This window comes from Neopelma chrysocephalum, unplaced genomic scaffold (assembly GCF_003984885.1).
Source record: "Neopelma chrysocephalum unplaced genomic scaffold, ASM398488v2 Primary Assembly neopelma1_75, whole genome shotgun sequence".
NCBI lineage: Eukaryota > Metazoa > Chordata > Aves > Passeriformes > Pipridae > Neopelma > Neopelma chrysocephalum.
The window spans coordinates 6385757-6403363 of NW_020897736.1; the positions used below are offsets into that span (position 1 = coordinate 6385757).

Below are 17607 nucleotides of genomic sequence, written 5' to 3' on the forward strand. Positions count from 1 at the left end.
GTTCTCTGCTTCTCAGGGTTCTCCATCCTTAGACTAAAGTTCAGGTTCCTGCTGCCCAAACAAAACTGGAGAAAAACTCTTGGTTTAAAATCCTGGTAGGTAAGTCAAACTGTATCAAAATCCTACTGCTCTGAGGTATCTCATACTTGCAGTCACTTCACCTCAAACTAATTTGGTTTTAAAACTGAAGTTAAGCAACTTGTTAGTAATCACTTTTCAAGTATTTATTTATTTTGTTGAGGAAGGAAGGGAGGGAGGAGAGGAAAATCAAGCTATTTAGCTTTCCAAGTATTTAACATAAAACCCAAAAGAGCTCCATCTGGCAACCAGCAGGATTTCTAAATAATATAAATAGTATCTACATAAGAACCAGGCTGTCTATGGAGTGAGACAACTTCAACTTTTACAGCCACAAGAAGCCTTTATTAACATAAAAGGAAATTATAAAAAATTAAGTTAGAACAGGAACAAGAGCCTGGCAAGCTGACAGAAGACCCCAGGAATCTCTGCATTAATCTTGAAATGCTGCTTTTGACTTTGTTGAAATATAGCATCATACACTGTGTGGTTTTAAAAAAACAAAACAAAAACACCCCCTTAAGTTCAAAGGACTCTAGTACAATAAAACCAGTTCTAGGAAAATATTCAGATTAATAAAAATCAATATGAAATGCCTTGCTTTACCACACAAAACAACCCTTAACATTTTAACATAGCTTGGGAAACATTAATATTTAATTACACATTTCATTGAGTCATGGATGAGGCCCTTCATGTCCATAGATGTCTGTCTTCATTAAGAAAATGTTTCAGAATACTGCTAATTATGTTAATTAAATGTAACTCTGAACTATTCTATATAAAAATTTTGATAATTCTAATTCCCAAGTAAATAAACACCTCTCAGAGTACACAGTATTTAATTTTCTGAGTTAGTCATATGAAGGATCTGGCCTCGCACTTCATACTTAGCCTTTCTACTTTTTGGCCCAGTTGTAAGTGATCCAAACCTGGTGGTGGTTTGGTGTCCTATGGGAAACACTTCAATGGTTCTCAATGCCCCTGTCAAATTGCCACTGGGATTTTCTGTCATTTTCTTGGCGAAAAATCAAAGAGAGAAACAGTGGGCCCAAAAAAACATGTTATGGTAATCCTGTGAGGCTAGGGCAGCCTTGAAGCTCTGCATTTTCCGCTATCCCTGGGCTACAGGAAGAGAATTTCTATCTTTATCATTGCCCATCTGGCACCTTTCACAGGCAGCAAGAACAAAGAAGTAAAATGTACTGGCCCCTACCATCTGCTTCTGCTTGTAAAGTCTGGAAAGAGCCTGATAGGGAAGAAAGAAAAAAAAAAAAGATAAAACCCAACCCCTTCGTTTCCCACCAAACTGTTCTGGCAGGTACACATTGTGCCTGTACTTCTTACACATCTTAGGGCCACCCTAGAGACTCCTGGTTCCCCACAGCAGCACAGCTGCTCAGCTCAGAGCATCCCAAACGCTCCCAGCCCCACGTCCTCATCCACAGGCTTCCAGCAGCCCGGGAAGAAAGGTCGCGTTGTTTGAGATTTGCTTTATTGGATCAGCCTCTGTTTTATCTAGAATAGGAAAATTCCTGTGGGTTTAATAAGAGGTATTACCCTACAGATTTTCTCTGGTCCCACCTCCTTTCCCATCAGCCACATCCCCTCTCTTGCTGCAAGGCTGCATACACCATGTGTTGGCTCGACCCCTTCTGTCTCTGACAGAAGTTTGGCCAAAAAGAGCAGATTTTCTGCTACTTTGATCATTTCCTGTGGTAAAAAGTAAAGGGAATTATCTGACCCATGGTCTTTTTTTTCTTAGTTTTGAAAAATAACATGGCTTTACATTTGCAAGTTCCCTTAAATAGTGCACTTGCTTTTCAATAGCATTTTGCTGCTAGTTTACTGGTTGTCTTACAGAACTTACTTTTTTTAGAATCAGAAAACACACTGCTGTGACCTCAATCTCAGAGATTCAGCTGCTGTATTACATCAACAATGAACTTCCCTGTGCTGAAGCAGCAACCAAAAGATAGTATCAAATCCACAGACAATACAAAGGTGACAACTTCTTCCCTATTAAAAAGTTATTACATTTAAGAAGTAAGCTTAATTCTCTTTTGGTGGGGACAGTGTTGTTTTTGGCTACAAATGTGCATTGCATAATATCTTTAGAAATAAGTTAACCCTTTTATTAAATGCACTACTAATCTACTATATATGTGATATAAGCACCACAAAACCTTTTCTTTTGTCAAAAATCATCAAGATTCCAGATCAGAAAACGTGTCTGTTGCTTGTCTAAGCCCATGGTGAAATAGTGACACTACCTGCTGACCTAAATGGTGTGTAAGCATTTGGGCAACAAGGGCCTGAAATATGATGCCAAGTGGTAATCAGTGACCTTGATGGGGCCTGTGAGTGCACCCTGAAAACTTGTCCATTTTGTATTTTTTTTGTCCCAGAGAGTACAAAGTAAACAAACATGAATATACCTACTGAAATAATGTCTTGTATCAGAATTCATATTCTATAGGAATAAATTCCAAATAAATTAGCACAATATACATTCTTTATAAATGTGGCACTATGGCATTTAAAATAGATGTATATTCATATTTAATAGTGGAACCCCACTCTTTCAGCTCAGAAAATGCTACAATATGCATATGTATATATAGACACTTTCCTGTTAATCGTTTAGTCAGAGTGCATAAAAAGTTGTGCTTGTTTGTATCAAAAGCCTTTTTTTTGAGCTTTGTTGTGCTAATTACATGAATAGCACAGATTCTGACAGATACTCTCTTGAGCTGAGGCCAGGGAGCAGCTCATGGCTCCCTTTGTGTGAGTTCTACTCTTGAAAGAAATGACAACATTTTGAACTGTTAAAATTACTATTGTTTCAAAATGTCACAGTAAGTTACTTTGGTGAATTTACTATTTGTATGTACATATATATATATATATATATATATATTTAAGCAGCCTGTTAAGCAAAATCATAGCCTGGCTACATTTCACATTTTATTTTATAAAACTAAACCCTTCCAAAACTCACACAGCTCAAAAGCAAAGGGAGATTTGTTTTCCTTCAGTGTTAAAGAACAAAGAAGATACGTATTTATTTATATATTTATGCATGTACCTCACTTGAAAATATAATAAGAAAGGGGGAAAGAATCTGCAATATCCTTGTTAAAACAAAAATTGCACTAAACCACTTAAAACAAGATCTTACCACAACAAAGATCGGCACTATCATCGTTAATAATATATTGCCTTTCATATGCAGAGGTAATAAGGAGGCTGTACTGTGATCCATATAACCTCAATAATGTATAAATGAATCAAAAAGAACCTAATTAGTTCAGCAGCACCAAAAATTATTAAGTAGAAACATCAAAAGAGCCAGTGGGACGCCACTTTTTTCTGTCATACGCTGCAGAGCTGCCCTTCAGAATCCTCTGGTTTATATCTGCAAGGAGGAGGCCTCACCAATGTAGGTCACAGTAACTCAAAAGACCTGGAGCTAAAGGATGCCATGTGCCCTCTCTGCACAGCACTGCCCTGCAGCTCCTCAGCACCATCCCTGCACGTCCCACACGAAGTTCTGCACCATCCAGGATCTATGCAAAGGAAGGGTGGAGCTGGTTCCTCACCTCCTGTGTGCAGCCGCAGAAGATAGTACATCCTGAAAGCATTACGTGTGCTACAGTCCCTTTTTCCTCCTTCCCCACAGAGCGACTGCGGAAAAGGAGGAAGGGTCGATTGGGAGGGAGTCTCGGCTTCCGCGGAAACACGCTATGAGGCAAGGAGATACAAGGGACAGACAACCCCAAACACCACAGAGACACAGGACCTCCCCGTAGATGGCCTTGACCTCCTGTGAATCCCTCCAGAGTCCTACAGCTGTTCCTGCCATACAGATGGGAAAACGTTTGTCCGTGCACACGTGAGAGCCTCTGAGGAAATACCTGCGGAGGCATCTAAGTCAAAGTTAGAACATCGTGTGCACGAATTTATTCATGAAAAAACAGTAAGAGTACTTTATACTTGTATACTACACCACGTAGATGTGGACATCCACGCCTCTGCAGCACATACTGCTGGGTTCACAGGGCATTATTTGTTTCACTCCACTTAAGTAAAGCATCATATGCAGGAGAAACAATAATGCTGTAAATGGAAGACCTTTTACTACTCCAGGGCTGTTCCATACCCAAAACCCAAAGGTTACCTTCTTCAAAGGAATAAATAAGACAGTACCTTTAACTTAAGTTTTAAGCCGTGGTAGCAACATTTTAAGGTGTGTTCTCCAATAGCTTTCAACATTGCTCAATTTGCAGATCCATTAAAAAACCCCACAATTATGCAATGGAGCAGGGCAGTCAAACAAAACCTCCTTGCAGAAGACTTGCTCTTCTATTTCCCTTTAACACAACACATAGAAGGCAACAGATCCCATGGGTCCACAAAGACTAGGCTGGAAAAAATTCACCACTGCAACTATTGGAACTACAGCAGTATGCTATGGTCCACTAAGGTGGACTCACTAAGGTCCACCCTCAGTTCCCAAGGAATTCAAGTGGAGGTAGACTGGCCTCAAAAGCTGGCTATCTTTTCCTGTAATCTGTAACATCAACCTCAAACTGCTTTGACAGAAATCTCTACTGAGGAGTTTCAACACAAACCTCTGAAAAATACAGAGCCCACTCCAGCAAACCTTCACAATCCCGAGCAGACACATAGAACACGCACGGCCATCCAGCAGGGTGAAGTCTTTCAGGAAGTAATATGGAAAGTCACAAATTTAACACACAGATGGCCCACCAACATCAGCAAGAGTTAAAACACAAAACTCAAAAGATAACACCGAATGCTGATAAAGACAAACAAAGCCAGGCTGTGCCCTGCTGCAGACACCACCAGCGCTCCGCAGAGCAATCCCAGTGCAGAGCAATTCCACTGCCAAGCAATCCAAGTGTATGCAGCACTGCCCAGCTGTCCACAGATACAACTGGAGTAGCTCTGTCAGAGGCTCCTGAGGAGGAGGGGTAGTACTGGGGGAGGGACAGTATTTATAAAAATAAAAGAACTGAATTGAAGCCTGTATGCTGCTGTCTAGAACTCCAGTTAGGTTTGTACCACCCATTCCCTGGGGGAAATGACATACAATGCAAACAGGCCTAGTTGTTCAATTATTCAAGTATTAAGAGATTCACAGAAAGGCATCTGAGAAACATAACATTTTAATAGATGAAATAAATACTCCAGTACATGCAAGATAAAAACTGACATTGGAAAAAAATTAAAAATCACTTTTGTTATAGTGTAATTTTGTTTGTTTGTTTAAACACTCACAGTAGCTTTTCCCCCAGTTTGGAAATCAACACATGGAAAACATAATCACAACCTCCAGTCCTTCCACTCCTACACACCAAATGCACTTCTAACCTAACACTTGATGCAAAATAAAAAAAGTCATACAAAACAAAAACAAACAAAATAGTAGCTACATCCATCATCTATGTGTTGTTGGGTTTTTTCATTTTTTTAAATGAGTGAGAACTGAGGTAACCTTTTTCCTGCACAACCGAACAGCAAAATTTAGAAGGGAAATTCGGAAGACAAGACAAGACAAACTTTAAAAACCGCACCCAGCGCGATTAAAGCTCTTTTTTTTCTCCGTTTTTTTAAGATACCCCCACCTCCCCAAATATAAAAACTTTGAAACAGTTATTACCATTTGTGTGAAGACCTTGTTGAATAAAGAAAAATTTATCTGCAGATACTTGCTTAACTTTAAAGTAAAATAAAAAGAAGCCAAAACTGGCTACCTTTATTAGTACATATACTTTGAATATGTTCTGCTTCTTCACCACACAAAATCAAAGGATTGGGCTCATCCAAGCAAATTCTTTGGTATACAAAAAAAGGGTGAGGAGGTGGGATATTATTTTCCTTTAGCAATGACTGGGATCTAAACAGAAGATGTGGGGGTTAATTCACAGAATTGGAGTTCACTGGCGGTAAAGTCCTGGGTGAAGATCTTTCTCTTAGTGCCTGAGATAGCAGGTTGCAACCATCCGAGACGGCGCAAGCTGAGTTCCTCAACCTTTCCCTGTAATCGCTCATTTTGGTGCTACTTTCGGGGTGTTGGGCTATATCCCTGAGGCATTGGGTCAGGAGCACACAAGCAGATACCACACTCATGGCTCCTCCTAGGATGGCAGTTTGCACAGCTTTGCCCTCTGGATTAATGGTGGCAGCTTTACCCAAAAACTGGGGCTCAGTGGCAAAGCCCACCAGAGCATAGACAGACTGCACCAAAGGTCCACTGAACAAGACGCACCGGTTCCTGGTCAGCTCGCTGGGCGAGGTCTTGACCTCCTTGACACACGCCAAGAGGGCAGAGGCGCTCGTGCTCATACATTTGACACTGAGTTTGAACTGCTCCTTAGCAAATTTATCCTTGGATTTCTCACTGGCCAGCACACAGGCATCTGTCAGGAATTTCAAGTTCTTGGACATGTTCTGAGAAACCTCCAGCAGGAGCTGAGGGCTCATATCTGCCAAAGGGGTGGTCTTCAAGACCCCGCAGCCGTGCTCCACCTCATGCCTACATCGGGTCACCTTGTAGCGATCCACCAAGCCAGGCATAGCAGGCTGGGCCCCCGGAGTCTCCACTGCAGCCAGGTAGGCAGCGTGGGCAGAGCATTCGGTCAGGGAGACCACCAGCTCCCCCATCTCCATCAGGCTTTCCCCCACCTCCCCGAAGCGTCCCATGTTGAGCTGGCTCTGGACGTCATGGGTCAAGATGGAGAGTCCTTTGGTCCTGGCAATGATCGTGTCCCTGCACTTCTCAAAGGACTCACCGAAGACAGACAGACTCTCGGTGTTCACCGGCCTGGTCTCGCTCGACAGCAGAAGCAGATCGGCCACCAGTTGCATCTTGATCTTGCAGTGGTCGCAGATAGAGATGAGCTTCTTCCTCTGCAGGGAGCTGCTGCTGGGGATGCCGCCGCCGGAGACCTCGCTGCTGGACTTGCCGGAGCCACCGCTAGCCATAGCGCCGGGGGGGCACTCGCATGCCGCTCGCTACCCCGCTGCCGCCGCCTCCGCCGCCCGCGCAGTCCCGACTGAGCCCGGCAGGATCGCTCTGCCTTTTCCGCAACATCATTCCATTAATCGCCGGGAGGCAAGAAAAGGCTCTGGGCGCCGGGGCTGCCGCTGTTGCGGGGAGCGAGCTCGGCCGGGGCGCCCGCCCCGCTCCAGCCTCCGCTCCTACGGCGCTCCCGCGGCGGGGCGGCGCTCGCCGGGCGCCCCCGGGCCCCGGTCCGGCATCCTTTAGTTACAAATATCTATTTCTTCCTTTCCTTTTCGCACGCTGGCTCGCCTTCCCTTCCCTTCCCAGCACCTCGTCCGTGCTCGCCGGCCGCGGGGATCCTGCGCGAAGTTCCCTCCAGCAGCCGGAATCCCTCAGGGACGCGCCGCCGCCGCGCGGAGTTGGGGCAGGGGCGCAGCCCTCCAAGTTGCTACCGCGGCCCCGGCGCCTCCGGTCGGGGAGCGCCCGCCGGGCGCAGCTCGCAGGGGCCGGAGGGGCGGCGGCTGCGCACCATGTGCCGCCCCCGGCGCCCGCCGCGGCCCCGGCTCGCAGGAAGCGCCGCGGAGGGTGTGGCCCGCCCGCCCCGCACGGCCCCGCCGCGCACCCGCGGGGAGCCGGGCCGGGAGGGGAGAGGGGCACGGCGGGGAGCCGGGACACGGGGGACGGCGGGGGGGGGGGAAAGGGGAAAAAAAAAAACAGAAGAGAGGGGGGTAAAAAAAAAAAATATTAAAAGCTCCACCGGATCCGGGTGCTGGGGCGGGCGGGCGGATCCGTTCCCCTTCCTTTGCCGCTGCCTCACTCCTTCCTGCCGCGATCATTCACGCGGCCGCTGCGCGCTCGGTCCCCGCCGCCGCGGTCCATCCCCTGCGCCCCCGGGCCCTCCTCGCCGGCTCCCGCCGTGGCCGCCGCCGCACCAACTTAGGCTCTTCCCGCAAACAAGGGTGGTGGCCGCGGGCTGCAGCCGCGGATGCTGCGACCCGCCCGGCCTGACGCTCCTCCTGCCATCTTCCCTGGCTGAGCCGCCAACTCCCAGGGAAAAAAAAAAATTAAAAAAAAAGAAAAAGATAAAAAGAAGAAGGGGAGGAAATCTTCGTTTAAATTCCCTTTCTCAGGCTTTCAGACAAACTACTGGGAAGCGGCGGCTGCGACGGCGCTGCCAGCCAGACGCTGCACGGCTCTGGGGGAGCTCCCCCGCCCCGCTGCCTTTGCTGTAACCTCACTTGAGCCTATCGAAATCTTTTGTGCGGTGTCACCGCCCTTCGTTTAAATCCTGCCCTCCCCCCGCCGCCGCTCCGCGCCCGCCGCCGCTCGCTCCTCCCAGGCGGAGGGGGCAGCAGCGCCGGCACCGCCCGCCCGCCCGCCGCGGGCGCTGCCCCGGCCCCGCCGAGCGGGGGATTGCAGGGGCTCGCTGAACAAATAAACAGCCGGGGGTGCTGGAGGGAGAGGCCGGTGGGAGAAATGCGAGAGGCAGCCGGGGAGCGCCTGCCGGGTGGGCGGTGGCGCGTCCTGCGCTCGGATGTCGGACACGGAGGAGATGCCGCGGGGGGAACGGAGGAGCCGCCCCCCTTCCAGCCGCCGGGGCTGAGACGCCCCGGGTGCCGCTCCCCGGCCGGCCCCTGCCCCGGGCAGCCCGCCAGGTAAGTGCGGCGTTGCGGTCGGAGCTCCCGTCCCTGTCCCCGGCGCGCCGGGGAGCGCCCGTGTCGGGATGTCCCGGTCCCGGTCCAGGTAGAAGAAGCCGTTGCGTGTGTCAACCTGGGCGGGTCAGAGCCTGTGTCACCGCGGGCCCGCCGCACCGCACCCCGGGGGGCTCCGGCTGCCCCAGGTGCCCAGCTGGCTGTCGTGGGTGCTGTACACGCGGGATGGGATATTGCTGCATCTTTATTTACACAGAAATAGTGCCCTCAGCACTGGCCTTGACCCAGTTTTTAAACCAATGAAGATGAATTTGGTTCGTTCCTCTCGTGTCTCTGTCATCGTTTTCGAGCACTGGTTACTGTTTGTTAGACTTTAGCAGGGAAAATGTAAACCTACTGACACTGCTGTGTACAGAAAGACTTTCTCTGGCCTGTTTCCATTCTGCAGCACATCAAGAACTTTATTAGATGGTTCTTGTCAAAGATGTTAACACACAGTAAATCTGAGGCATTCATGTAAATGCCATTAAACAGTAATAAAATTAAAATTACTAATTGGGCTGGAACAAGTTACAAAAAGATGGGTTTAATGCTGCCTGGGATGCTTCCAAAGGGAATGTATAGTTTGGTAAATGATGATGATGAGAACATTTATATCCCACGCATCAGATTCTGTCCTGTTATACAGTATTTCCATCAACATAATCCTGAACCCCATCAAATCAACACTAAATTAAAGTCCACGTTGAAGTCACATCTTACGTTTGCTACGTATTTTGCTGCAGCTTAAGCTGCACCTAAATAATAATATTATTTTTCTCCTTTCAATCAGAATTCCCTTTTTAAGTCAGGCTTCTAATTCTAGGCATTTAGAATGCATTTAGCAGCCTACAGAAATCCAGAAATACATTTACCTCGATTCACAGTTAACATCCTGCTACAGTCATACTACTGCAAGGGTATAAGTGACCTTGAAATAAGTGGAAATGGGACCAAACTCCTCGCTTGCAGTTGCAGGCCAGATCCAACGATGTTGTGGCACAAACCCAGCCCACCTAATGGATTCCATACATTTAAAGAGCTTCAGACAATTTTATTTGTGTATATTTTCAATCATTAGCTAGGGGAACCCTTGGCTCCCTACTTGTAGAGTGGGCCGTGAGCAGGATGAACACAGATGTCAAAGTGGAGGGTTAACAGGATATACACATTTGGGGGGTGGGGGAAGCCCTTGCCATAGAGCCAGGCTTGAGGAAAGGGGCAGATACTGGTCTATGGGTGTGTCAAAAATAGGGCAGTTCTCCACCCATCCCTCCTCACAAAAACAGTGTGAGGGAAATTTTGTTTACTTGAGTCAGATTATAGCAGTTGAAAGGAAGGTCATGATTTAGGCCTAAACAATTTTGGCTTACTGCCAGTAACTTGTTTTCAAAAGTATAAATAGGAATGATTTCAGAATAGTCTGAAAAATAAAAATCAATGGGCAGAAGAATCCAGCTAAACTATTTCAAAAAGATTTCCAGATATGTCCTTAAGTGAGGTGAGATAGTATACAGCACAAGGAATGCTTCTCATAAATATTAACCTAGTTTATCTTTAATGAGGATTGACTACATTTAATTAGGGTTTGAAAGACTTCATTTTAGAGAACGTAGGTCTCACCCCTGGCTAGAAGAGGTGTTACATGACCTAATAATCTTTTCCATTTTTAGATGCTGCTGCCTGCCATGATGATCTGTGTGATTTGTGCCATTCCCCAAGGACAAAGCAGAGAGATCCTTGGTTTGGACAGGTCCTGCGTGGCTCCTCCACCAGCCTTCTTCCACGGGAACACAGCTGGGCCTTAGCTGTGGCCATTCCTATCAGCTGACAGGGCCACCAGAGCTCTTAGTAACTGCTGTAATACGAAGCAAATATTCTTTGAGCTCCTTTAATCCATCCACAAGACTGATCCAGTGCTTATCCGCCTCAGTATTAGGAATGGGGAAAACAGGTAATTATTGTCCTGTGTTGCACGTGGACAGCCTCCAAGGCACTCTTGGCAAATGCCATTCTCCTCCCATAGTAGCTCTGGGTGTTCAGCTCTCCTACATGAGTAACCTGACCTTTGCTGTTTGAAAAAATAATGTAGAAAATACCACCTTATTTGGTCATTTTTACCATGGAAGTGGCGTTTCCTGGAGCAGCTGCCTGTTAGATCCTTCCTACAGACTGCAGCCTGGCTGGGTACAAAATCACTCCTAGTCTGGGTTTACCATGAACAAAGTCTTATTCCAAAAGGCAGTCTTGGAGGCAGATTCTCTTGGGCTGGTAATCTGAGCAGAACTGAGGATCAGCTAGTTACATGCTTTAAAGTGCCAGCACATGTTTCTGTGTGATTTAGGAGGAAACTTTTACTCGGTCATGTTTGGGGTGGGTATTTCCTTCATAAGTGTTCTGCATATCTCTTTCAAGGAGAATGTGTGCATAGCCATTTATTTCATGGCTGCTGAGTGCAAAGGTGATCCACAGGACTTGGGCAGCTTGCTGAATTGGTAGAAAGACCTGGAAGACATGAAAATCAGGTGGCCATGCTTGGCTTTAAAAAGATTTCAGTGACAGAGTCTAAGTGAAATAACTCTCTGGGGTTCAAACCAGCAGGCATTGTCAGATACAAGGGATTAAAAGGCTTTTTAATGTGGCTTAGTAGTGTACAGAAGATTGGCTTACTTGTATGAGCTCTTCTTTTGTCACATTGATCTTTATTTTGCATTGTGCTTAGTACAACAGAAACTGGAGGCTGAAGTCTTCTTTCCTGAATCATCTGACATGACTTGACCCTTTTATTGCTTAGTAAAATATTTTTTTGTGAAGGAAGAATTGATTTTTGCCAGTGTAGCCACTGTTGAGTAATAGCTGAAGAATACCAAGTTGTAATAATTTTATGAACACTGTATGTGGCCAGGTTGGTGAGAGGAAGTTACTATACAGTGGGTTATGCTACTTTATATTACTTTCCTCTATGGATGTATTGATCTAACTTAATAGGGAGCTAGCTGATGAAGGAATAAAAGGCAATTCAGTGGTTCCCCTGTGTCAGCTATATGTGACTAAACCCACGAGGTGGTAATTACAGGAATGATAGCTCCAGTTCTGAGGGATGCAGCTGGTTTGTCTGGCTGAGCTAAAAATCAAAGGAGGATAGTCGGCAGAGACAGATGGAAGAAATAATTTAACACAGAGTCAGACTTTGCAGAAGAGGCTGGAAGAAGCTGGGCCTTCCTTTCTTCAGCAATGGAAAGGTAAGTCATACAGAAGGAAAGGCAAGTGTGTTAACTGGATTATTGTTCTTAGGATCTATTTTGTGTTAAATATTTTGGTGCTAACTAAGTGTTTTGTGGTCAGTTCTTAGAGCCAGTACTTCATGAGAGACTAAAACTGTGAGGTTTGGGTCTGTCTCAAGTCTGTAGAGGTAGCCATGGTTGATACACTGGGGATGCAACCCAAGAACTTGGTCTGTGTGTAGCAAAAAAAGACAGCTAGAGATCTGGAGGAACGTTTAACTGGGCACTTGGAACAGCAAAGTGCAAACAGCCACAAGTTTTGTTTCTTCTTCTGTTGTCTATAAATAAACGGCTTTTAGAAAAATGGGTGGGCTTTTGCATACAGGTTTAACCTTGGTGTTCTGATGTGGCACTTTGTGTTTGTTTTTTTTTAATATGACATAGTCAAAAACACAGTATCAAAGGTAAGAACAAGTTCATTACATAGACACCAGTAATGTAAATATCCCAGTTGTGTCAGAATACTGGTTGGCTCCTGCTTCTCAGCTGAAAGATAATTCAGCAAAAGAGGTTTTTGTTTTGTTGTCCTTTTCTTCACCATTTATTGCACTGTTGTTTTCACCACTTGCCGTATATAATCGATTGGTTATCCCCTGCTGTTACCATGGATATTTAATACATCGACATGGAAAAGAGACACATTTTTATGAAAAGGAAAATGCAACTACAAAACTCCTCTTGTGCCTGTGCCATATTTTATGTGGATACAGCCAGTAATGGCTTTCTGCTTCATGTTCTTATCTACCATCTGCATATGTGGATATCCATCCTGCACCTCCTGTGTTGTGAGGTTGGTGCCTGGGAGAGCATTAGGTGTGAAGTAGCTCCTTGTGTCCATTCTCCCTCCCCAGAGCAAGTGAGAGGGGCCAGGTGCAGGTTTGTAGGTCAGTTGCTTTGAAACTCAGAAGCACTTAATGGAAGAGTGGTAAAAGCTGCTGATTCCCGTGGTCCAGCATAAACAAGAATCCAAGGCTCTCCCTTCAGACTCTTAGATCTGGGTTTTTTGAGATCAAAGGAGAATGCAGTATTTTGAACAAAATGTGTAAGGGCCCACCCTTCCTGAATTGCACTTTTGGTGGTACGTTCTGTCCTCCAGCTGTAATACACTACAGAAGGGTTTGGGTTGCTCCCCTTCCTGTCCTCCTTGACTATATATCATGAGAGAAATTTAATAGATGTTTTTACAGGAGTCTCTGATCCTACACTGTGCTCGTTGGGCCTGAATGTTCAGTGAGGAGAGCTGTTGATCATTAACAGTTTAAGCCTAGCACCTCTAATTCATCAGAAGTTCATGTAATGTATTACTTACATTAGATGTAGGTGCCAAAACTGACCTGTAAACCTAAAATTAAATTGGGACTACAAAATTAATTTCATTTAGATTGTGAAAATTAGACTATAAATGGAATTCCTGTGGGAACTGTGCAAACCTTCTTTGACATTGATTTAATGTAATTCTTTTCTTAATTGGGTAACTTTAAATTGTGTAACTGGTACATAGTTTTAACCAGCACAGATTTGTAGCAAGTCTTGCAGTAAGATGAGTAATAACAGGAACATTCTGTGGTGTTTCTGAATTTAAGGATCACAGTGTATAGCTTTATTGCAGATGACTAGACAGTCAGGGTCATGCTCCCTCCCCAAACCTGATCAGATGGGTATTGATACAAAGCTATCATGTCATTTGTCGAACATCTCCATCCAGTCAATACATTTTAATTTATAAAATGTGCATGCACAGGATAACACAAATTCAGGGTAAAGACTTATTTTATGGTAAAAACTGAATTCAGAATCTGAATTTCAAGGTTGTACCTGAATCAGAATTTCATATCCAAATTATAATCATTAACACCTAATTTGGGAAAATTTTGAATTAAAGACTTAATTTTTCAAATTGGACCCAGGAATTCAAGGTCTGAGTAGCTCTGGAACAAAAATTCGCATTCTCTTAATAGATGGCAAGTGTGTGTGCTTGCTTTATGCATGAAATTAAACTGAGGACTGAAATTATTCTGAATCATTCAAAGGTTCACGCTCTAGATGACAGCGCATTCTGCTTGGTATGCTGCTAGTAACAGTATTAAATTTTCCTTTTTTCTTTAGATTTAGCCATATTCTTGTTGGTTTTAAAGATAACATGTTCAGGTCTGATTCTTCAAGTTTTACTCTGCCTGTGAGTAAATTCAGAGGGCTGCATTAACACTGTCTGTGTACGAGAGCTCGGGCATTAGATTCTCTCTGCAGGGGAACGTTTAGGGTACTTGAGGTAATTTGACCTACGAAAACACTGATTTTGAATGTTTTACTGAAAATAACTCATAATATCCTGACACTCTGTAAAATGTATGACAGTGCTTTTAAACAGGGAAGAGAGTGCTGGGTCATCTCAAAACTTGCTTGAAGTTTTCTGGGGTCTGTTACTCAGCAAGTCTTCTGTATTGTTTAGCACAGTATTGTCATGGTCCTTCTCTAAACTAGTAGGTGCAAAAGCAGTTGTAGTGTCAGTCAGGCTGTGAAGAGCACAGCTGTACACCAGACCTCAATCATTTTATATTTCCAAAATAATCACTAAAAGGCTGCCTTGCGCAACACCTAATTCATCTGGGCACTGTTAAACATCCTTTTATATCACTAGAGTTCTTAAAATGAATTAATTCTTCCAGACACAGCATGTGCTCATAGCAGGCAGCCCTTGCATGTTCATTCTCCCTTTGGCATGCTTGGGTCTGATCTTCTCATCTTGTAGGTTTAATGTCTTAATTTTGTATATATGTCCTTCCAAGAAGGCACTGCCCTTTCCTTGATGAAGTCAAGTTTTTTTTCTTTCTAAGGTTTCATTCCAAGGAATGTCAAGGAACAAGCTTTTAAGGCCCTACTGTACTGTATTTGCAAAGAAAAGTAAAATGTGACAAATAGGAAGACACTTTAAAATGGAAAATTGTACCACCAACAAAGACTTGAGAGAGTTTTTGGCAGCTAAAAATATATGCACATTCTTCTCCCAGCTCATAAGAAATAATGGTATGGGAAATCTGCACAAATACAGTTCCAAAAAGGAAAAAGAAAAAGAGAATCCTCCATTAACAGAAATTTAGAACATCCTGAAACCTCTCATATTACAGCTTGACCCAACCCTATTCAATAATGAAAACAGTTTACATCAAGAGGGGGAGGTAGATTTGCCTTTCTGATAAGGTGTAACTTTATAATTGAAGGTACTACTAATAAAATGTGTGTGTTGCAGAAGCAAAAATGACAGTCACAGCTTGAGACCTTTCCTGGCTTGACTAGATGGGACTTTAGGCTACAAGATAAAGCATTATACACATTATTTTTGCAATCTACAATGAAAGTAGCCATCTATTATTGGATGTGTTCTGTATTGCAATCATAATAGTGTTAGCTGCTAGGACCATAAAAACTGTTAAGGGATATGAAAACGCTTAAGCTATAAAAAGCATATTTGTATGATTCTGTAGATGCTCTGATCAAAACACAATGTGCTTCAATAAAAAGAAAATGCAATTTAATTTTCTCCTGTCAGTGATAACATGCTCCATGGCTTTTGTTTCCTGCATGGGAAAGAGGAACAGCAGAGAACAGAGGCTGAACAGGTGTTTGTCCTGCAGCTGAACCCACAACGGGCAGACTTTGAACAAGTCTTCCTGGACACAGAATTTTGCCTGAACAGAGAAAGTTGCAAGGTCAGAGTCAAGCATGGAAAATATTTCCCTTTCAAATTAAAGCTTTATGTGCACAACAAGGAAATGTATAGTGTTGTTCGGTGCGGTGCTGGATATTCCTAACAACTTGTTCACCTACCAGAGCAAAGTGGATTACTTTTGAGATCCATATCTGAATGTAGTATTAGATATTAAAGAAAGTAAGTTGGGTTGGTTTGTTCTAATAAGAAAAACAGAATTGGAGAAAGTATTTCCTAGTAGAAATGCACTGAAAGTATTTTATGTGGTAAGTCCAGCATTCCAAGATTGAATCTTTAGTCTTTATTTTTTTCCAGTGAACGTACACATGATCCAGTAATAACAAAAGTTAGCAGAAACATATTTTAGTAAAACCTCATTAATCAAGGCAGTCTGATATAGTATACCTGATATTCATTATATTTAATGAGAAATCACCGAGCAGATGTGCTCATTAGTGCCTTAGGTATTGGACAGCTCTGTGAGAGGTCCCTGTCTAAGCCCCGTTTCAGTTACTGTACATTTAACAAGCTCCATGAATAGCTCTGGGCTAACTGCTTCCTGTTCCTCGGGCACTGGTCTCTGAAATGTTATAAAACACGTGGAGGCTGCAGACCAGGCTGGTTGTTTATGGGGGTGCTGAAACTGGGATCACACATCCTCCTGTGCTGTTTCTCATGCTGTGTGTGCTCTTGGCAAGGTGCTGCTTCATGGGCCGTGTCTCCCTGGCGTTCACAAGCCGCATGGCCCTTCGGTGTCTGATCACTTCAACAGTTAGTCCAGGCTTTGAAAAGCCTCCTCAAACTCACACCCCTGCCTACTGACTGCTCTTATTTTGTATTTGCACATTGTGCCCATAAGGGCAGTGGGCTCCTGGTTCCTTGTAGGGTCGCAATTAGATGATCTGGGGTTGAAACTAAATGATCTCCAAAGCCCCTTCCAGCCCAAACCATTCTATGATTATAGGACTATATACAGCAACAGAATTGGGGTTGAACTGTTCGCTCAGTAGAATTAGTTCCTCTGCTCTGAACCTGATCCACCTTGGATGATGGAATGGAAGAACGGTCTGTTCATTTAATCAGCCTGACTATAAAATTGTAGTCAGTAACTGTACCAGTAGCAGTAACAGTGATGGTTCCTTGAATTCCCAAGTTTAAACTTCTTGGAGTCCAAGGTGAAAGCCTGAAGAGAAGACGGTGCTATTTGTAATTAAAACAGCTCCCATGTGGGCAAAAAAAAGTAGACTGAAGACTGAAACAAGGCTATGTGGACATCCATCCGTATAATTTGGTTGAGATAATGGAAAAATAGTCTGTACAAAGAAGAACCCATATTATTATATTTTTTTGTGGTGGTCAGATGTTCTGAAGTTGTAAAACAGCTTTAAATTTAATAATTTTCTAAACCTAGTATTGCTGAGACACGAGTCAAAATCAGAGGACTCATGCGATAGGCCCGGTTCTTATCACATCGATTAGCCAACACGATACTTTTCGTCCTGCTCTAAAAAAAAAAAAGGCAACAAGAAACAATCTCAAGCTTAGATCCCAGGAGCTGGGCCATCATTTATTTACTCGTTTCAACCCGACAATGCCCGGCGTTCGCTCCCTGCAGGGCCGCGCCCGGGGGCGGCACCGCCGGGAGCGGCGCTTTGTGCCGGGACAGCGGCACCCGGGCCAGGCGGGGGGGGGTGCCCGCCGTCCCCCTCAGCATCGGGGAGCCGCCCTCGCTGCGGGGCAGCCGCTGCCTCCTCCTATCCCGAGCCCCTGCCTCCCGTCCCTGCCGTGCCCGCCCCGCTCCGCCGCCTTCCCCGCTCC

General features: G+C 44.6%; 1 protein-coding gene across 1 annotated transcript; it reads right to left on the reverse strand.

The window, feature by feature from the left end:
• Window positions 1-213: 213 nt before the first annotated feature.
• On the reverse strand, window positions 214-7632 carry TLNRD1 (talin rod domain containing 1). The gene has a single exon (XM_027688534.1). The coding sequence runs from the start codon at window positions 7087-7089 to the stop codon at window positions 6022-6024; it is 1068 nt and encodes a 355-aa protein (XP_027544335.1). The 5' UTR covers window positions 7090-7632; the 3' UTR covers window positions 214-6021.
• Between the last annotated feature and the right edge of the window lie 9975 nt (window positions 7633-17607).

What these genes read in the sequence shown, in the direction of transcription:
- TLNRD1 (XM_027688534.1), bottom strand. Translation starts at nt 7,089, where the DNA reads ATGGCTAGCGGTGGCTCCGGCAAGTCCAGCAGCGAGGTCTCCGGCGGC.